We start from the raw sequence: 23,364 nt of genomic DNA on the forward strand, positions 1-23,364 counted from the left end.
CCAGAAACAAAGCAATAGTGAAGCCAATCGAAGACGTCATCATCACCCCATTTTTTTTTTTTTAAAGAGTTGTCTAATCTAATCAAACATCCAAACATCAAAACAATGCTGATGTGCTTTTCTGATACCAAGGGCATAGTTCATTCAGAGTTTGTTCACCCAGGTCAGACCATCAATCAAACCTTTCATTTGGAAGTTTTATGAAGATTGTGCAACAGTGTTCATCAAATAGACCCAATTTGTGGCAGACAGGTGGGTGGTTCTTCCACCACGACAATGCACCTGCACACACAGCCATCTCTGTTAGGCAGTTTTTGGTTAAAAATGGCATGGTTCCATTGCCCCATGCATCTTACTCGGCTGACCTGGCTACATGTGAAATTTTATTATTTCCACACATGAAAAGGGGCATGAAAGGACACTGATTTGATAACATTGAGGAAGTCAAGAAAAAAATGAGGGAGGAAATGTAAGCCATTTCTGAAGATGATTAAAAAAATTTTTTTAAACAGTGGAAGCACCAGTAGGACAAATGTATTAGTTGTAATGGAGAATATTTTGAAAGGGATAAGATTCTTTTGTAAATAATTTGAAAATATATAGCTTTTAAAAAATAATTCCTTTTTTGGGGGGTACCGTCAAATGGGGTGATTTCGAACACCGGGGCGAATTCGGACAGTATGGCTTATTTGCTCTTTGCCATTGCATAGAAACAAAGAGTTACTTATTTTAATGTCTGTGCGCCAGTTATTTCAAGCACAAGATTGCATTTATCACTTTCCCCAACTTTTATTTTGCATCAATTGTTTTCCTAGGTGAATAATTGATGAACAGTCTCAGTGTTAAAAATCCATGCATTATCATAAAGTGGAAACTTTCTATTGTTGTGCCAAACAGGAAGTTATTGCAACTATAATTGTTGATGTGCTCATTAGCTAGCAGCCTTGAGGCAATTCCTGTACAAGTTTGTTGAGTATGTCATGCAAGGTTATAAAATAACGACAGTTTTTGTAAAACTGTGTACTGTGTGGGGTGATTTCGGTCAATGCCAAGAACGTATAAGAGCAGGAGAGGTGCTACAAAATTTGTATGGTATACCTAAATCAACTAAAATAAAGTGCAGGAAGCACATACAAAAAAAAGGGGAGGGGGGGGGGGGGAGGACAGCCAGTGCTAAATAAAGAAGAAGAAGAAATGTTGAAGCAAGGTATCTTGAGGGCTGCACAGTGGGGATTTCCCTTCACTAAATTGGATATTAAATATTTAGTTAAATGCTACCTTGATAAATCTGGCTGAAAAGAGAAGAAATTTCATAATAATTTGCCAGGAGAAGAATGGGTGCATTTATTCCTCAACAATAGTCTGAAGATTTTTCCGTTCGCTTAAGTGAAAATATTAAACGATCTCATGAAGAAAAGAACAAAGTGACTGTTAAGATGTTTTTCTCCAAAGCTGGAAAATCTCCCACCATATGTAAAATGTCACCAAAATCAAATAAAAAGCATGTAGAATTTAAAAAAAAGGCAATAACTGTCTGATTTCGCCCTCTATATACTGTAACTTGAGACAGAGATTTAAAAAACACATGTGTCCGAAATCACCCCAATCCCTGGGGTGACTTCGGACACTTTATTTAACTGCCTCAGATAAATATACCTACACATACACATTCTGGTTCTGGGATATTTTATTTGTTACACATATACCCTACCACTTCCATAATAATCAATTCAATCTAACAATATATACGAAAGTTACAATCACAATAACGAAAAAACCATCCGAAATCACCTTGTTTGACAGTACCCCCTTGTACTTGCAGTATGGTATGGCTGTATTCTTCAGAGTCTACAACAATAGCACTGCTATGTAATATGGAATGTATAATCAGTTAAAATAACTACCCTACATCTCACCAGTACTCTTCCTTCGCCCCCCCCCCCCCCCCCCCCTCTGCCCACCGCCCCTCCTTGCCCTTCCTGTCACAGGATAGACCTTTCTATGTGTTTTCTCCTAGCACCACTTGGTATTAGGTTTTTTTGTGTATCTAATTACATTATATTTTAAGAACGTATGATCAGCAAGCCAATGCAGATGTACTATGTGCACAGACAAATAGTAAACTATTATTGTGATTCTGTTGTACAACAAAATGTGGGGGAAACTTTATGAGAATTAGAGATGGATGGTGGGCACCTTTACTGCTACCATGTTCATGTCATGCTGGGAATTGGCTTCAGAATCAGTGCAGCAGTGAGTGTGGACCAGTCCCTTTCTGCAGCTCAGTAAGGGCCAAAGGCGTAGTTCTGTACAGTTTTATACTCATCCTAACTACAGAACAGTCCTCAAACCACTGCTGACCAGACAAATGTCAGACTTAAGTAAAATGTCATTATTTCACATGAAGAGCATGACAACCAAAAAAGGAAAGATATATCATGACTGCTAAATTCATGGTATTAACTATCATGGTTGGCAGTGTAAAAGCTGCAGCCACAGACAATCATTGCTGGAAATTTGTGAGTATTCTGTTATTAATAAAAAAAATTGTACCCAAATCCCACAAGGGGAAAAGTGCCCCCCTCCCTCCCTTGCAGATGCCTATACTCATACAAATACCTGTGTGTATCAATTTGTATGGATATGAATTGGAATGATCTCACAGGCTCAGTCCAAGACAAAGCAGGTGGCAAACATTAGTTCATTGGAAGGACACTGGGAAAATACATCAGTCTAAAAAGGAAATTGCTTACAAAAAACTTGTGCAACTCCTCTGAGACCATTGCTCAAGTGCATGGGACTAATACCAAACAGGATGAACAGAGGATATTGAACATATACAAAAAAAGGCAGTATCAATGGTCACAGATTTGTTTGACCCATGGGAGAGCATCACAGAAATGATGAAGAACTTGAACTGGCAAGCATTCAAGGATAGATGTCAACTATTTCACTAAGCCTATTTACAAAGTTTCAGGAACCAATATTAAGGGGGGAATCTAGGAATAAACTACAACCACCTATGTATTACTCCTACAGGAACCACAGAGACAAAGTTTGACTGATTACAGAACACACATAGGCATTTAAGGAGTCACTCTTCCTGCACTTCATCTGTGAGCAGAATGGGAGGAAGTCCTAATGTGGTACGGAGGGAAGCACCCCGTCATGTACTTCACATTGGTTTGCAGAGTATAGATGTAGATGCAGATGCTCTTTTAACTGAGTCATATTCACTGGTTTTACCAACTGATCACGACATCCACCTGCCACTAATTTTCTCCTCCTATTTCATAGTTACCCTATTTGATTCCACGTCTTCCACACAATTCAACCAGTGATGAATTATCAGCAGTAAACACTTCACCAGGACACTGCTATTATTTATTCATGAAAAGAATTTTTAAATGGATAAATCTTTAATTATTATGTTAAAAAATGCAGAAATATACATTGCATTAACAAAAGTCATATGAATGATCATATCTCCATACAGATGATGTTGGGGATGTTAATGTTAAAAAAGAAGTCTCTATGACATATAGCATTTATTTAATGAAAATGGCACATTTATTGACAATTTGGTACTGGCATTTCTTCTTCTCTGTGAATGATGTTCTAATTTGCAGAAACCATCATTTAATGGTTCTTGGCTAATGTCTCAAAAACATCATTTCCTGAATTGTACAGAAGTGTCTAAGTTGTATGAAGGTCTCCTTTAGTTAGAATATCAATGGTTTTTTGTTTTCTTATGCTATCCTTCATCTAGACTTTAAGTATGCTCTGGTAGCAAAGCAATTACTTGTTGTGCTGTTTGTCATTATATGATCTTGTGGAATGAAATTCCTGCGAACCTTGCAGAACTAGCAGGAGAGCTTCTGTAAAGTTTGGAAGGTAGGAGAGGAGGTACTGGTAGAAGTAAACCTGTGAGGACGGGGCATGAGTCATGCTTGGGTAGCTCAGTTGGTAGAGCACTTGCCCGTGAAAGGCAAAGGTCCCGATTTCGAGTCTCGGTCTGGCACACAGTTTTAATCTGCCAGGAAGTTTCAAATCAGCACACACTCTGCTGCAGAGTGAAAATCTCATTCTGGAAACATCCCCTAGGCTGTGGCTAAGCCATGTCTCCGCAATATCCTTTCTTTCAGGAGTGCTAGTTCTGCAAGGTTCGCAGGAGAGCCTCTGTAAAGTTTGGAAGGTAGGAGACGAGGTACTGGTAGAAGTAAAGCTGTGAGGACAGGGCGTGAGTCGTGCTTGGGTAGCTCAGTTGGTAGAGCACTTGCCCGCAAAAGGCAAAGGTCCCGAGTTCGAGTGTCGGTCCGGCGCACAGTTTTAATATGCCAGAAAGTTTCATATCAGCGCGCACTCCGCTGCAGAGTGAAAATCTCATTCAGATTTATTCTTATTAAGCTTCAGCATAGCAGCTAGTTATTACCAGTAAGAATCGTTTTAACATGTAGAAATCTGAGAGCTCTCTCTATATGTCAGTGAATTATGGATTGTGATCTATTAGTCTCATAACATACACAATCTGCATCTACATCTATACTCTGAAAACCACCATGAAGTGCATGGCAGAGGGTGTGTCTCACTGTGCTAGTTATTAGGGTTTCTTCCTGTTCCATTCACGTATGGAGTGTGGGAAGAATGATTGTTTGAATGCCTCTGTGTGGGCAGTAATTATTCTAATCTTATGCTTGCAATCCCCATTTGATTGATACATAGGGGGCTGTAGTATATTCCTAGAGTCATCATTTAAAGCCGGTGCTTGAAACTCCGTTAACAGACTTTCTCAGGATAGCTTACATCTATTTTCAAGAATCTTCCAGTTCAGTTCCTTCTGTATCACTGTGACACTCTCTTATTAATGAAACCAACCAGTGACCATTTGTGGGGCGGCGGGTGGAATTATCATTAATGTTCCTATTATTTATTTAATGCTGTTGCTTGCCGTTCTCAACACTGGCTCTCTAACTACAATATTGGCAACCAGAAAGTGATTAGCAAAATGTGAAGCCTGTAATTAGAATTCCTAGTGCCCACTTCATCTGAGAAATACATTTATAGCTACAGCTTATAGCTCTGAGGAATTAGGAGATTTTCTGGGATTCATAATCAAAAACCATTCTCTCTAAAATGTTCACTATATTCTGAAAGTCACAGACCAAAAAGGATCCACACAATCCAACTACCAAGGGCAATTCAGAGTCTAATGTGCTGATGCAACTATAACTGTTCAAATTAAATGTTTAAGTGAATGCTCGCCATAATTTGATGATAATGTTCATTAAATGCCACGCTAATAATGGTAGAATGTCTGTCCTGCGGCGGCACGTGAAAATACAACATACGCAAACTAAAGATAGATCATTAACGTCATCCCAAAATTAACACTTCACTCGAAAACGATTTCATGGTTACGCGTATCCCAAGTAACTTATTACGCATCCGAGGCTGTTTATATCAACAATACTGACGCGACGCGACGCGACTCCTGGCACAGGTGGTGCGCTAATCGGTGTCTAGAGAGAACTGGGGCCTTCTTTTCTCATGCAGCTTTCTTACATATAAAGCCGCGGTGCGGACGGCTAAGGGAACGCCTGATCAAATCTGCTCTCCCGACTAGCCGCTGGGCTAGTAATGCACCACTTTAAGTTATCGAATAAATCATTGCTTCCTTTGCTGATGGCCGATGAAGCTCTCAATTTAAATGTGCAATCAGCACACAGGTAAGTAATCATAATAAAAGTCTGACAAGGCTAACTCAAATATTTTGGGCGAGATAATTAATTTAATTACACTACACGCAGTAGACGAGCTCTGAACTTGCCCTTTGGAGATATGCTATCGCTATAGTTTTATAGTTATTCAGCTGAAACTTCTCACATCTTTATGATTATAGCAGATCTCCATTCTACTTAAATTTAAACATCCTAGCTTTATTTATTTGCCTACTTAATCTATCTTGCTTCCTTAAGTTTTGAGACGAAAACCAGAAAATCGTGAATTTCAACTAAAATTTTAATTCGTGAGATCCAGAATACTGTTTCTACTAAATTATTATGCAAAAGGAATCTAAATATAAATTTTTAAGTTTCTAGCTCTTTTCTGTTGTGCCAATGATTTTTACAGAAAAACGTCCAAATTTCGAAAATGGTTAAAGTTATTGAACTGATATTCAACACATATTGATTTAGTATTACTCCTGACATGCTAGAAAAGTTTCAGGTTATTTACTTGATTTTTAAAGTATTGCGCAACATTTATGACGTCAGAGCTAGTTACAGCGGACTGGCTGTCACAGAATGGAAAGACTGATGTGAATTTTATATGGTGTGAGTAGGCTGCTTCCCTACACATTCATGTTGCCCTTCTCTGTATACGTTCAGTATCCCCTGGTAGTCCTATTTGGTATAGGCCCCATACTGTTGAGCAATATTCTAGAACTGAATGCAAGAGTGATTTGTAAGCGATCTCTCATAGACTGATTGCATTTCCCTAGTATTCTACCAATAAACTGCAGTCTACCACCTGCTTTACCCACGACTGAGCCTATGTGATCATTCCATTTCATATCCCTACAAAGTGTATCTGTACAAGTTGCCTGATTCCAGTAGCGACTCATTAATATTATAGTCACAGGATACTATGTTTCTTCATTTTTTAAAGTGCACAATTTTACATTTCCAAATATTTAAAGCAAGTAGACAATCTTTGCACCACTTTGAAATCTTATCAAGATCTAACTGAATATTTATGCAGCTTCATTCAGACAGTACTTCTTAATAGCTAACTGCATCATCTACTAAAAGTGTGATGTTACTGTTAATACAGACTGCAATGTTACTGATATAGAACATGAACAGTAAGGGTCCCAACACTCTTCCCTGGGGCACACCTGAAGTTACTTCTACATCTGACCATCACTCTCCATCCACAATAACATGCTGTGTCCTCCCTACCAAAAGGTCCTCAATCCTGTCACAAATTTCACTTGATACCTCATAAAATAATTCTTTTGATAATAACATAGGTGTGGCACCGAGTCAAATGCTGTTTGGAAATGAAGAAATACCACCTCCAACTGACAGCCTCGATCGAAAGATTTCAGTATGTCATGTAAAAAAAGTGTGAATTTGGTGTGACGTGATCGATGTTTTCAGAATCCATGCTGGTTGGCATTGAGGAGATCATTTTGTTCAACATATCTCATTATGTTGGAGCTCACAATATGTTCTGAGATTCTGCAACAAATTGATGTCAATGATACTGGATGATAGTTCTGTGTGTCACTTCTAGCACCCTTCTTGTGCTTTCTTCCAACTACTGGGCACCATTTTTTGTTCCAGGAATTTACAATAGATTACAGTTAGAATAGGGGCTAACTTAGCCTCAAATTCGGTATAGAATCTGATAGGGATTCAATTGGGCCCTGGAAAATTGTTCTAAATCATTTGATTCAGATACAGGAGAAATGTCAAAATACTATAGGATGATTTCACCAAAACAGATGACTCATGCTAATAACAATATTTTAATAATCATACAGTTCTGTTATAGGAAAAAAGTACACTATTATGTTACACCTAGCTCAAATTAACAGTTATTCCATAAATTTTTTTTATTGAATAATAACATTTGTCCCACAAAACCTTCTGTAGACTTAGTTTTAGATTATATGGCTTTAAGTATGTTTTTGCCTATTAACTTATTCCATATTTTTATTCACATATACTATGGAGGCTGTGCATATAATTTCAGTTGGTGTGTGGGAATCATAAAATTCTCTTTGTTTCTTATCTTACAGTTCTGGCTAGAATGATTCTCCTGAAACAATTTTTGTTCACTATGTAAGAATATTATAGTTTCATAAATGTATAGAGAGTGAACAGTTAGGATTTAGTTTCCAAGATACTGGATTCTGATTTGTTTCTGTATGCTGTGCAGTACATATGATCTGACAACTTTCTCCTAGAGCTTCAGTATCTGAAGTACCCATACTACTTGAACTTCCCTAGAAAATTGTACCATATCTAATAACAAATTCAATTTAACTATGATATGCTATATTTTGTGTACTCATGTCAGTAGCATTTGCTAATATCTGCATTGCAAATGTGAAACTGTTTAATTTATGTGATAGGAAGTCAACATGTGTATTCCAGCTTAAGTTTTTGCCCACATTTAATCCAAGGAATCTGACCATATCAACTTCTTCCATAAGTTGACTGTATGCCATATTTTAAGCTCTACAAATTTTGAATGGTTGATTTTGAAATGTACCAAATGGGTTTTCTCAATGTTCTGTTTCAGCCCATTAAAGTGGAACCAGTTTTCTAGGATACTGAGTGTGCTCACAATAGAGCTCAGAATTTTTTCTGCACTATCAGATTTAATTAAAATGTAAGTATCATCTGCAAACAGAATTAATGAGGAATTTATATTTACATGTAAGTCAGTGCAGTAATTAACCTGTACATAGCTCTAAAGTTATTCTTGTAAATGTAAGTGAGCAGATAACAGAGTCACAGTACCTAGTGTGTGCTGACAAAATTTTATGGGCCAAAGGGAAATGTGATTGCATGCATTCCAGAAATATCTACAGAACATAACAGCCTGGTTGGGTAACTCAGTATCTGGTAGCAGAGTGGAAGACACTCAGTGTAGGTGGATGGATAAGGTAATAAGAGAGGAGTACTAAAACCCACACACAATGGGTACATCTGCAGCAGCTAAAGGGTTTAAGAATCCTGGACAGTATAGTGCTTTAGAACAGACTGCCAACCAAATACACTTCATGACAAGTAAAGTGAATCACTCGGAAGAGGAGGAGGGTGTTATTCAGTTGGGAATGGCATCGTAAAGCCAGTGTCTCCTCTCCCCAGGCGAGGGAGCCCACAACTCTTGTAACTGGACCTTAATATCTAGAATAATGACACTGTGATGAAGTTGATGTTCAAGCTGATTTTATCTGGGTCATGTCTGGGGATCTTGCTGGCTATAGGTGTACCTCAACATCAAGCAGACAGTTCATAGAGACATGTGCAAAGTGTGGATGAGCATTGTCTTCTTGAAAAGTTGCACAACAATTGTCTCACATGTGAGGTAACACATGAAGATGCAGGATGTTCTTGATTTACATTGTGCCAGCAGATTTCCCTCAGTCACTACCAGTCATGACCTGGAGTCTTACCCAATGGCTCCCCACATCATACTGAACCATGATGGTCATCCAGCCTAGTGCAGAACCAACAATCATCACTGAACACAATGCAATGCCAGTCACCAGAAGTTCATGCTTCCTGGTTGCAGCACCCCCACAACAAACACAGCCATTTGTGTTGTGGTATTAATGGCAACCTATGCAGGGGATGGTAATTCTCTAGTCCACCTGCTGCTAGCCTCTAATCAATGGTGTGGGATAACAGAATGTTGCAGGGAGTTCATTAATTGTTCCCAGATGGCAGGTGCAGATTTGAAGGTGTTATAATGTACTTGCTGTGCAATAAGGTGATCCTTCTTTGTGACAGTCAGACATTATTGAACAGAACCTTGATGACAAATATGCCTGCCCTCATGTACCCATGCTGTGAAACATCAGGCCACAGTCACATCCAAATGCCAGACAAATCTGGAAGTTGTATGAATCAACCAGCCAGACTAATCAAGACCCACAATGAAGCCCCTTCTAAACTCTGTCAGCTGCTTGTAATGCTGTCTTACATAAATAAATAGTATCTCTGTGTTCTTCAAAGTGATCATTCAACATTTGAAATTGTTTACCAAGCCTGGTAACAAAACTATTCATGGACACAATAATGCACTCTGATGGCTCTTCTGCCTGTCACAGAAAATTGTAACTCTAATCATTTTGAAATCTGTTGTCTGGGTGTACATGTACAATGTTACATTGACATTAGATCGTGTTTTGTGGGAACCTCACTTATTTGTCAGACATTGTAAGGTAAAACACATGACATGCCTCCATTGGTTACCTTTAATACTAGACTTGATGCCTTAGTGTTTACAGTACAATGTTCTGCTTAATGAAGCATCACAGAAGATGGGTGTTGAAAATGTAAGTGCCATCAGACATATAAGACAGTCATTCAAACTGATAGGTAGTTGTATGGAACACAAACACTGTGAAGAAGTATCTTCTTTTTACGACTGTACACCAAAGGAGACCACTAGGCACAACCTTTGATGGCATACAAGATAACAAACTGAAACTCATGCAGTCAGGGAAATAAATTTGAGTTTACTGAGTGCATGGGAGTGACTGACTACACAGACTGTTTAAAGTGACAGCCACACAGTGAGAATTCTAACACCCAATGGCACAAAATTCCCTGTCATTCTGTCTGTCACATGGCACCTGTTGAACCCAGTCATTATATTTAATGATTAGGCTCTGTTCCCAGTATTTCACTAATTCAAATAGGCTCAGAATGTGAGTTCACTGTTCCAAACCAACATAACACAAGATACTCTCCATCATACCACCATTTTCAAGTCATGATTCTTGCTTTAGGAGACTGAAAATCACTACTATCCAGCTGTAATGCCAACAAAAGAAGGTCTTGCAGAAACTGTAATTTCATCTTGTAATTTGTAGCACGTGTCATAATTATGATTCTCATCACTGTAGTAGTGAAATGTTGATTTCAGAACTTAGAATTGACAGCTAAAAGTCCTTTCCCTCTTTATAGTTTCTTTCTGATACATTCACAGTTGGAACATGGGAAGAATGATTGCTTATAATACCTTGTGCAGTTTGTTGTCCAATTTTATCTTTGCAGTCTCTATGGATATGGGCTAAGGTTTATGTAAAGATACTATCTTGCAAGCAGGTTATAGGAGAGTGTAATTATGTTTTGGTATGATAATAGGCCAGTAAAATTTTGACATGGTTTCTGGATTGCTATTTCCTGTCAGCTAAAGCAAACCTGTGAGAATTAGCATTACATTACTTAGTATGCACTCATGGTGATAGGATCAATAGTCTATTTACTTAACACTTGGGCCACATATATGAAACAGCAAAGGTAGGACAGCCTCACACAAAGCAGTACTTTTATCAGTGGAACCAAAGGGGATCCAAGATTAACAGAGCAACTCAAAAATAAACTTTAATTTCTACAATTTTGTTATTGGTTTCCCAGTAGGAATTTGAGGCAAAAAGGTAAGAAAAGTATGCATAGATATTAAAAATGAGCATTATTTTTCATTTAGCTTCAGGTCAAAGTAACGTACTCATTTATCTTCATGACAAGTGCTTGTATCTTCTCTGTTTGTTTGGTGTTTTGTCCTAGGTCACAGAGCGCCTCTGAGAGTGCCATGCTCGATCCAGAATGTTGTTGCAGCTGTGAGTACAAGGCAGACAGAATGAGCTGCAGTGCCACAGAACCAGCCATTGGCTGCACATCTGCAGGTACCATCTCCTCAATAAGGGCTGCAGCACACAGTAGATGTGGGGGTACACACTCCACAATTTGTCCCACACAGTCCAGTGCCAGTATCATAGCCTGGTCTGTGCTGGCACCATCCTAAAAAAAAGTAAAAACTTTATCATAAGTTGGGCAAGAATTCATGAAAGACAATAGTTGAGATTTTAATACATGCCTTATATCTATCTGGATATTTATCTATCTGAAACAGAACAAAAGCATTCTTTACCCTTACTGACTCCTTTATTGTTGGTGAAAATGCTAGGTTATTGGCAAAGGGTATACAATCAGCTTACACCTCTTTCAGGAAACAAAGGGTGTCAGTGCAAGGGACTAGTGAATTAAGTCATCAGTCATCATCAGAATGGGAAGAAATTACATGTGGTGTCCCACAGGGATCCATCTTAGGGCCATTGCTTTTTCTTGTGTACATTAATGATCTCTCATCAGTTACACTGCCAGAAGCAGAGTTCGTTTTGTTTGCAGATGACACAAGTATTGCAATAAATAGTATGTCAAGTGTAGTTCTAGAAAGATCTGCTAATGATATTTCCATGGATATTAATAAATGGTTTAAAGCCAACTCACTGACATTAAACTTCGAAAAGACTCACTATATGCAATTCAGAACCTGTAAGAGGTTTCCACCCAGCATATGCATAAAATACAAAGAAGAGCAGATAGAAGAGGTTGACAGTCTTAAATTCCTGGGATTACAACTTGATAATAAATTCAGTTGGGAAGAGCACACCACAGAACTACAGAAACGCCTTAACAAATCTGTATTTGCAATTCGAGTGTTAGCAGACATAGGCGACATAAAAATGAAAAAGCTTGCATACTTTGCCTACTTTCATTCCATAATGTCATATGGTATAATATTTTGGGGTAACTCTTCAAGTCAAACAAAAGTTTTCAGAGTCCAAAAGCATGTAATATGTATTATTTGTAGAGTAAATTCACGGACGTCCTGTAGAAACCTCTTCAAAGAACTGGGTATACTAACTACTGCCTCTCAGTATATTTACACATTAATGAAATTTGTTCTAAATAATATATCTCTTTTTCCAACAAACAGCTCAGTTCATACATACAATACCAGGAACAAAAATGATCTGCACAAGGACTTAAAAGCACTTACTTTAGTTCAAAAAGGGGTCCACTACTCAGGAACACTCATCTTCAATAATTTGCCAGTAAACATAAAAAAATTAGTTACAAATAAAGATCAGTTTAAAAGGAGCCTGAAAGACTTACTAGTGGCCAACTCCTTCTACTCCATTGACGAATTTTTTAATAGAAACAAATGATGTATTGTATATATTCATACTATTAATATTGTTATTTCAGCTTTAAGAAAAATTAAAAAAAAAATTGACATGTTCCACATCCACGAGGATCTCCTCACCACGGATCTATGGAACGAAATCTAATCTAATCTAATCTAATCTAATCTAAACTCAGTTTGGGACCTAATCTGGACTGTTCTTCATTTCCCTCTTCTTGGCTCAGTGTCTTCCTCCATTCCAAATGACATTATCCACAACACAGTTAAAAAGAAGCAGAGAGAGTCCTTCACCTTGTCTGATGACAGTTTTGATTTCAAAGGAGTCTGTGATCTCACCAATGAATTTCACTTTTGACAATGAGTCACTCAGAATCTGTTTATCAGAATTCTGGATGAAATACCCTTGTAATTATTGGCATCCGTTTTGTCTCCCTTTTGATGGAATGGGTGGATTAGTGCCAATGATCATTCAGAGGGTATCTGACTATCTCTCCATGTCCCCTGAAAGAGTTCACTTATTTTGTTCAGAGTATCTTTAGTTACCAGTTTCAAGAGCATCGCCACTATGAAGTCCTCTCCAAATGCTTTGTTATCCTTCAGGCTATCAGTGATATGTTTAATTTCTGTCTCAGATGATGGATGAGAGTTGAACAATATTTTGGTAGCATGGCATATGGGTAACTCCCTTTTGCTCCATTAATTTTTTGAAGTACAGAGCCAAGATACTACTGTTCTCCTTATAGTTCAAGCCAAGCATTTCATTTTCATCTCTTCGGAGCTTGCTACCTTTACAGATTAGATTTGATAGTTTAGATTTTACTGGCACAAAATTTTATTACTTCAAGGAGACAATGCTTTACAGATTTTAAATATTTTTGAAAAATCATGATTTGTCATAAATTATCTGTATGTCAATATTAAAACTACTAGTTCCTGTCAAAAAGCAAACCATATTTATGCTTTAGACATTTATTGGACTGCATATGACCAAGTGCAATATGTTAACAGAGTGAAGCACAAGGCATTGAGCTTTAACCTTTAATGTGTTTTCCAATGTATAGATCATGTACTTCCCTGCACTCAATAATTTTAGTGAAGTTGATGAATAACATACAGCTAGACTGATCATAACTGGATGGATGTCCTACAATTAATGCATTTTTATGTATTGAAATGGTCTGCCATTTCACTAAAACTGCTACTTTTAGTAAAGAAAACAAGAAGCTTAATTTCTCTTTGTTGTAAAAAGTATTGACACACACACAAACAAAGCAGCTACTGTGCCAAATCAAGATTTTTCACAAAGTTTAACATTTCATAGCACAACATGCAATTTAAGCAAGATATTTTTATCGAGATATAATTAAACAGAAGGTGAATAATTTAGACAGTTTTCATGCATGGATTATTTGGTAAATCAGAAAGAAGTGACAAATAACCTTCACAGCACAGATGAGAGTTTGTGTGATAGGAAAAACTAATGACTCTAATGGTCTCAGAAGTGCTTGTACCCATGGTGGCCTATTCTGATTCCATATCTGGAAAACAGAAAACAAGAAGCTTAATTTCTCTTTGTTGTAAAAAGTATTGACACACAAACAAACAAACAAATTGAAAACTGTACATTGTAAAAGATAACAAGTAAATTTCCTTGAAATTGATTTATTCCCTGTATTCAGTATCTAGTAATTTTACCTGAATAGCACAGTTACAAATTAAAAATAATAACATGAATCATCGCAGATAAATGTATCCAAGATAGTAGTACTAGTATTACAAGCTACATTAATACATTCGAAAATTTCATCAAGCTACTAAAAAGAGTTTTAATAATTTTTGCAAACTTATCTGGATAAATTATTTGTAGTGATGTTAGCATTGATTCCTATCATACAGAACTGATGATGCTTACAGTTGTTATCTCAGTTTGAATTACTACAATATGACTTCCTGAAAGTAGCATGCACAGTGCCTGTTTACGAAAAAGGCAGTCCACATGAAGTGTCAAGCTACAGGCCCATATCTATAATACCAGTACTAGTGAAGGTGATGGAATCGATAATGAAAGAACAACTATTAAGTTACTTTGAAGGAAATAGTCTCTTTTATTATGAGCAACATGGCTTTCGGAAGGTCAGGACAACAACAACAGCTGTACTTGACTTAGTTACAAACATACTGGTAAGTCAGGGTTTTGAAAACAAAGAGTCTATAGCACTAGTACTCTGTGACCTTAGTACGGCATTTGACTGCATCCCGCATAAGGCCTTGCTCAGAAAGCTAAAAACATATCATGTAGGGGGATCAGTCCTGCAAACTCTTGAATCCTACCTGAGAAACAGGTGACAGAGCATGGTGTGCCACAGGGATCAATAATAGGGCCCCTGTTGTCCCTTATCTTTGTGAATGACATAGTCTCCAATGGGCACACCTTGCAGTTTGCAGATGATACAACCTTGTTCTCAAAAGGAGAGAATGTTGAACAGGCAGTCCAACAAGCAGAAGTCTTGTTCAATCAAGCTAAGGCCTGGTTTACCATGAGCAAAATGAGAATTAATGAAAAAAAAAAGAACTCAAGAGGATGATATGCAGCCTCAGCATTTCTGGAGCACTGGGTAACACAGCAGATATTAAACTTCTGGGCTTTCTCATTGATACCAAATTAACCTGGAAACAGCACACCAAACATGTATGTTCCAAACTTTCATGCATCCTCTACCTCTTGAGGAAACTGAAAAGTATAGTACCGGAACAGTACCTTCGAACTGTGTACTTTGCAATGTTCCACAGCCACATCAGTTGTGGGTTGTTGTTTTGGGTCCATACTGCAGGCTGCAAGAATGTGCTTTTACTGCAAAATAAAGCAATGAGGATCACTACTTCAAGCAAAAAAACAGACCACTGTAAACCAGTTTTCACCAGGTTAGGAGTTCTGACTGTTTACAGCCAGCATATAGTGAACTGCCTCTTCCACATAAAGAGAACTGTGGTATAGTTAATGCCCACACCGTGGCACCTGCAGCTGCGTGGCCACGGTCTTTACGTCATACAGCCAATGGCCAGCACACCTCGCTTATGTGCAGCTCTGCACAGCTGTACAGCGCAGGCGCGGGCCTCACACACTCAGTGCCTCCACACTGTCATGGAAACCTTGCCCGGTGTCCTCCCGAGAGACAGTTATGTGAGGCCGCGCTGCCAATCATAACAGTACACGACAAGCGGACTCGGTTACAGCGGGCATATTCCTCCACCACTCGCCCTATATAGCCGCATATGCCACCACGCCTGGCAGTCTCGTGTTGGGCTACCTACTTGCTACGTCAACGTTGCACCCATGAACGACGCTACCCTGTGCTACAACTGTTTACCCTACCAGACTTGGACTCTGCAGCCCAGTCCCTGCTCTTGATCAAGCACCAAGTTGTGTTAGTATTGTGGAACTGTTGGCAATAAACAGAATTTGGAACTCACACCAATCATTATTTGTTGTTTCTCCAATTACAGATACAACAGAAACCATGATACTTACAGAAAGAGAAATGAAGTTCACAAATATAGCACTCGCAACAAAGACAGTATTGACATGCCAAGGTGTCGATTAGCAAAGACACAAAACAGCTTCCCAATGGTGGCCCTAAAATTGTTTAATGCTCTACCTGATCACATTCAGTCTTTACCATGGGAGCAGTTTAAAACTACTATTTTGTGTAAGCCAAAAGAGCAAACCTTCTACAATATTGAAGAATTCTCCTCTAGGAATAGTATAATATTTACTTGAGCTGCAGCTCAGTTCCATGACTCCAACAGCAACCGTTATATTTAATTTCATTATAGACTTGTATCTATTTTATAGTTGTGATATTATTGTAATCTAATATATAACTTAAATATGTCTTGCGGTATTAAATTACTATCATAGTAGAGTTTTATTCATGTATTTTGATAATGTTGTATCTTGATGCTGTCTGTCCAGCTGTGGCTGGTGAATGGCATAGAATTGGTAATAAATGATAATAATAAATAATAATAATAGTGTTTCCAATGACAAATGAAGGTCATAATACAACAATCAATTCTTATACCCAGACACCTTCAGTGATTTAGATGTAAATATGATAGTAAATGGCTGATCAGAACATGATGGTCAATTATTGACTACAAAACATGGGTGTGTATATCAATGAAAATAATCAGTTTTTGAAAGTATAATGTAACTGGATGGATAAAAAGACCCACTCATCAAGTTGACCGAGAGATCTACACTGGCACCCAGCAGCAGCCACCGAGTAACAGCACCACACAATGTCAAAGGTATTGACATGCATGATACCCACTACTAACAAAGCCTACCCTTGCATGACCTGTCACAGGCAGCAAGACATCCGCTACTGCTCATACCAACCGACCTAACTATTGCAGAGGTTTTTTTTCCTTGGCTCTTGCCTTGGCACTTTTTTTCCTCTGCCCTTCAAACCGCTACCCTTCATTTGACTTTTGTCCCAGTCTATCTCCAAGTGAGCATATATTAATGGTTAACCTTAACCAGACATATGTAAACATCACAGTACCCACATCCTGTGACACCTCATTTTAGTGAAAACAAACCCTTATGCTGAGACGACGTTAGACCTTTCAAGTTGGCCATCATGCTGGTGTGGGTGTGGAGGGGCTCCACCTTTTAAAATAAAAAAGCAGAGGCAGGAGAACACACATAAAAAGCTATTGAAATTCATGAGCTTTTGGAGCCAGTGGATGCCTCTGCTTGCAGAAGGATTGAAGGGAAAGAAGAGGAGTGAAGGAAAAGGACTGGTGACATGGAGGAAATGGGAAGAGTTTAGAAAAGCCACCCAGAACAGCTGGTCAATGGAGACTTACCGGATGGAATGGGAGGGAAAGATTGATTATTGGGGATGACATCAGACAAGGTTTGAGAACCCGAGAGCTTAAAGGTGGAAAATAGGAGACAGAGATTACTGACAAAATATCATTAATAAGAGTGAAAAGCTAAGTGCATTTGTTACAACCAGGAATAACAAAGTGAATATATCACTGTTCTATGGTTTATTGACACAGCACTGATACAAAATAATTCTGTTACCAAGCACCAAGTTTAGATGAACACTTTATGGAAATTATATAAATTGATGATGGTTATACCATTGTGCAGGAAGTGCAAGTTAAATTCTGAATTTTGGCATAAATCGTAAGTCTGTTGACATACTAAGCTTAGTGAATGTTGAAGTCCAAGGTACAGTATAACATTTGGATTCTAAGTCCAGAGTGCAGCCAAATCAACATTGAACAGCAGGTCCACTGCAGTATAGCACTTCCTAGTTGTGGAGTAGAACATAGCATGATGAGAACTGTCTTTTAAACTTAAGTAGTGGTGTTAAATAAGGCTCCATAATTAATGGAGCTGGTAGCTGGAGTCGCTGTATTTTCTGAGTGTTATGGGTGGCCAGTCGCTGTGGTTTGAAACATCCCCAAGTGAAGACTGCCTGCGATGTTAACAATGGGCCACACATGGAGAAGTGTGGCCAACGATAGGTTTCTTGGCCTTGCATAATGGAGTGCACAGCAGCTTGGTTTGGAGCTTTAATAGTGGTGGATACCATACCCTTTCCACTTTGGGGAAACAGGGAAACATCTACTGCAAATGACCACCACATGCATGGCATCTTCCTGCGAGTCCTCAGCAGTGTTAGTGACTCGGGCCACAGGAGCATATGAAAGAAAACACCCAGGCTAAGGGCTAAGGTTGTATGGTGTTGACCTTGGCAGCAGAGCAATTGGAGGAGGAGGAGCCAGCAGCATGTCTTCATCTTCATCCAGAAATACTCAAGGTTGGTGATCGGGTGACATCTCATAATCTGGGAAGGGCAGCCTCTGGGGCTGTGCAAAGTCTGGGGTGATTTTCTCTTGTTGGGGTGTAGTGTTGATCAGCTGGCTGTGGGAAAAAGGCATGTATATGCCTTGTGTTACACTGGCTGGGTGGCTTGGGGTAGGATGGGAACTAGGTGGCTGGTAACAGTGGTGCAGAGAGGAGGATGGAAAAAACTGTTGGGAAACTAGGTGGGGACAAAGTTGATTGGCATGTCACAGAGCCTCCCAGTTCAGAAGCTGTGCATGGAAAACCTTCTGGCCCCATGCTAGATGATTGTTCCTGGAATCCAGGCTGGTTGCTGGCCAAATCCTTTTGCCCACATCTAAGTCCCAGTGTGGAACTTTGAAGGAGGCAGAGGTGGTGCTGGCCATGGAGTCAGTATGAGCAAGCTCGAGAGGGTCCAGGGCTGCTTTCCATGGAGAAGTTCTGCTGGACTTTTGTCTCTGATGAGTGTGGACCTGTAACTGGACAAAAAAAAGTTAGTGATGCATCAGTGGAATGATGCTGAAGGTATTCCTTTATCTGAGTTTTAAAAGTGTGAACCATCCTCTCGGCTTCACCATTAGATTGTGGATGGAAGGGGGCCCTAGAATGTGGGTAATTCTATGCTGGGCCACAAAGCATGAAACTACTCACTATGAAATTGTGGGCCATTGTCAGCTACAAGAACTTCTGGCAGACCTTCAATCACAAGTTTTATTAAGGCTGTGATAGTATTGGTGGCTGACATGGCATTGCATCAGACAATATATGGAAATCTGGGGTAGGTGTCAACCACTATCAAGAACATGGTGTGAAACACTGGCCCAGCAAAATCAATGTTTACCTGCTCCCAAGGGCGAGCACATGGGGGCCAAGAGGCAAATGAATGTCATGTGGCAGCCTGCTGGCTTTGGCAGAATGGAGATGTTTGGGAGAGTCATTCAGTCTCCTAGTTCATGCCCAGCCAATAAGTGATCCTGCGAGCCAGGAGTTTAGTTCAGGATACCCCCAGTGACCTTGGTGCAATAGTTGCAGTACATATTGAAAGAGCAATGTAACTGTATTTCCGAAGAAGTGCTTGCTATTATGTAGCAGAAAATTGAACATACATAAAAGCTTCCACATTTGGGCACAGGAACAGTTTCAATGATGAAGAAGTCCACATTATGAAGCAGCAGTTCAGAATTTTAGAGAAGCAGCACTCATAATCTGAGCAAACATTATGTCAGATATGATAACATTCAAGAGTTCCACAGCATATTGATAAAGCTGTACAGGATTAACTGCAGACTCATTATCTGTGGAGAATGTAGTACTGATTTTCTGTCAGATATCCCTGACTGAATTTAATAATAATAATAATAATAATAATAATAATTTTAGATGCAGGACATGGTCTACAGGGCTGGTAACTGCTGGGTAAGTAAGTAAGTAATACTATTACTAATAATAATGTTTTCATGTGGCTTAGGTGCAAGACCCTCAACTGGATACAGCTTCAGTGACTTGCGTGTTCCTAACCTACACCAGTAAACCTGCCAGGTAAAGAAGACCTACAATTACACCTGAAATCTGATAACATTTCACATTCCTGGAGAATCTTCATATCATTGAGAGGTGATGCCTAGATTGCAAACTGAAAAATTTCCATGGTTTGACTGGGATTTGATTCCACAGCTTCTCGGTTTACAGATATGTGCTTTACCATATAAATTTACTTATTTATTGCAATTTATAAAAATCTGTTACAAATTATGACCCAACAAACACCCCACAAGCATAATTTTTTCTTCTAAACCATTTGATTGAATATACTAAAAGTTGTTGATATTCTGGTTTATATTATTGCTCACATTAAAGTCTAGGTCATACTGCACCTGCTAACGGCAATTTTTTTAATCAATTACTTTTAGTATATTAAGTGAAAAAATAATAGTAAACTGTTTAAATGATGATGATGGTCACATATTTAATGATAGATTGAGCCACAAAATACAAATACTGTCTAACAGAATCATTTCAGCTCTGAAGAATTAAACTCACTATTTAAAGATAGCTCATGAGAAGAACAATGGAAAGAGATTTACGGGTAGACACTGACGAAATTAAATGTAAAACTTTTCCCAATATATCGATATGGCATCTAGTGTCTTGTTTCCCCAAACGTAAATGAGGGTAAAGTTGAACACAAGTTCAGATAAGGGCTGGATAATTTTATGGGCATATTATAAAGGCATTCTGAAAAGAAATGCCTCTGAATTTTTTATGTGAAAATCCTTAAAGCTTTCTAAATAAAACATACATTATTATGGAACTATGTTGGTGCATGAGAAACAGTGTGCTCTGATAGAGTTTCAAATCCGATGAGATCATCCACACATGGAGCACCCTCTCTTTCAGCATGACAATGCCAGACCACATATGAGTGCTGTGATATCTGCAAGAATCCAATGTCTTGGGTTCATTTCATCGATCATCCTCCATACTGACTTGATTTAGTTCCATCCAATTTTCACCTGCTTCCAAAACTGAAAAAACACCTTCACCTTCAAGGCCTTCACTTTGATAATGATGAAGCAGTGCAAGCAGAGGTGAGGTTGTGGCTCTTTCAACTCAAACATCAACAAACTGGTCAGTTGTTGGGAGAAACGTGTTCACTGTCAGGGTGACTAAGTTGAGGAATAAAGGACACACACACACACACACACACACACACACACACACACACACACACAAGATGGGAGGCAGGGAAAGGAACTTGGGGTGGTTGGCTTGTGGCTTGGAGGGAAGCAGCCAGTTTGCTAGCTAGGAATGTGGGAGGGAGGGGTGGCAGGAGTAGAATTTTAATATCATTTGTTATGTTTAAGAAGCGTTAAGAATTTTCATATAAAAACCTGGAGGCATTGCTTATCAACATGTCCTCGTATTATGACTTTTGCTGTGGTAATATTATACACCTTATCTTGGCAGTATTTGGTATAGATAGCCTTGATACATAATAAGGTTCTTGTATCATGAGCAAAATTTCCAGTTTTTCATAAACTCATTAACATCTCTGACAGATCATTTAACTGTGTCCAAAAGAGGATGTATCAAAACACTGGGCATCAAGTGGCACCATATTTTATGGTCTCCCATTCTGAATTGACTTTTATTCCTGTTAATTGGTCCTTTAAGGTAATACTCTGCATTCCATTGTAAATACAACAATTTAAGTCTGCAAGTAAGGAAATATATTAATATAGAAGAAATAAAATATTATGTGTATACCAAACATTATTATAAGAATAAACAAAACTGCTCTAGACCAATTTTAATTCTTCAATCTGTAATGTCTCTGACATACTTTCATCATTTTAGTAACTTATTAACTGTCATTTTGCTTTAAATCCAATTTACTATGAGCTTTGAAAAAGTAATAGCCTGTAGAAATCAATAGCCATAGTTTTATATGAAACTTAATATTATTTATAAACAATAAAATGAGGGATAGTATTCCCAAAAAGATTTATAAAATGCTTCATTCAATATGTTTTAAAAATTTATTTAATGGGTTTGGTGCCTATTATTTACAGTTGCAGGATCTATGAGACTCAGTTTATTAGGGAAGATGCTTACTTATTCATCCAAATTAATTTTCCTGTTGTGTACTATTAAGATTTATGAAGTCCACTGTATCTTTAAATAAAAAGTTTCAACAAAATAAATCATAAAAGTGAAATAAGAAAAACAGAGGTAACAAAACTATCATGTTTAGTTGGTGACTGTTGCATTCTGGTCAAAGCTGCCAGAGATGGTGGTCATATGAGCCTTTTTGTCTGTCACACAATGAAGTTTTCAGGAAATATACCTCAGAGCATGGACAGGCCCACAATTTGGCTTATCAAATGAAGACAAAATTTTAATATCTCCTTAGATATTATTTATATTCACACAAATTTATTGCTGCAAATAAGACTATATATAATTTAACGATCTTAGAAAAAGATAGATTGTCACTTACCATAAAAATGGCACATTAGGATGCAGACAGGCACAACTAAAAGACATTTACACATTAGCTTTTGACCACAGCATTCATCAGAAAAAGAAACACACACACACACACACACACACACACACACACACACACACACACACATGTATTCATTCACACAAGCAGGCATACCTCATGAACAGATGACCGCCATCTCCAGCAGCATGATGCGATCCAAGCTGCTGGAGGTGGTGGTCGTGTGATTGAGGCGTGCTTGCTTGTATGAATGAATGTGAGCGTGTTTCTTTTTCTGAGGAAGGGTGGGGCTGAAAGCTAATGTATAACTAACTGACTTTTAGCTGTGCCTATATGCAACTCAATATGCCATCTTTATGGTATGTAGCAATCATGGCTGAAAGCAAATGTGTAGGTGACTGCAATTTAATGATCCATCTTTACAGTTAGTAGCAATCTATGTGTTCATTACATTGTTGATAATGCACCCTGGAGTTTCCATTGCTTGCATATATATAATCTGATGTTCTTTGACCCAATATATGCTGTGTGCTCATAACAAAGAAAACGTCTTGGACATGCTCTCAGAGCACACAGTAATTGCCATTCTCAGAGATTTTAGAATTTCTGTAATCCCCGTGAGATGTCAAAGTTTTGAAGACAATGTTTCTCTATAAAACAGGTAGTATATTTGAGTAATGTATCATCCCTTACTTGAGATTTTGGTTTTAGTTCCTCTGTCACCATACCACTATCAACAGAAATTCATTTC

General features: G+C 38.3%; 1 protein-coding gene across 1 annotated transcript in view; it reads right to left on the reverse strand.

The window, feature by feature from the left end:
• LOC126259826 (uncharacterized protein KIAA0825 homolog) overlaps positions 1–23,364 on the reverse strand; it is a 184,387-nt gene that overhangs the window by 34,278 nt on the left and 126,745 nt on the right. The window contains exons 9-10 of the mRNA XM_049956872.1: positions 14,175–14,273; positions 11,254–11,546 (exon numbers count right to left, since the gene is read on the reverse strand). Coding sequence (XP_049812829.1) covers positions 11,254–11,546; positions 14,175–14,273 — 392 coding nt within the window. The remainder of the gene's footprint in view (positions 1–11,253; positions 11,547–14,174; positions 14,274–23,364) is intronic.

This window comes from Schistocerca nitens, chromosome 1, assembly GCF_023898315.1.
Source record: "Schistocerca nitens isolate TAMUIC-IGC-003100 chromosome 1, iqSchNite1.1, whole genome shotgun sequence".
NCBI lineage: Eukaryota > Metazoa > Arthropoda > Insecta > Orthoptera > Acrididae > Schistocerca > Schistocerca nitens.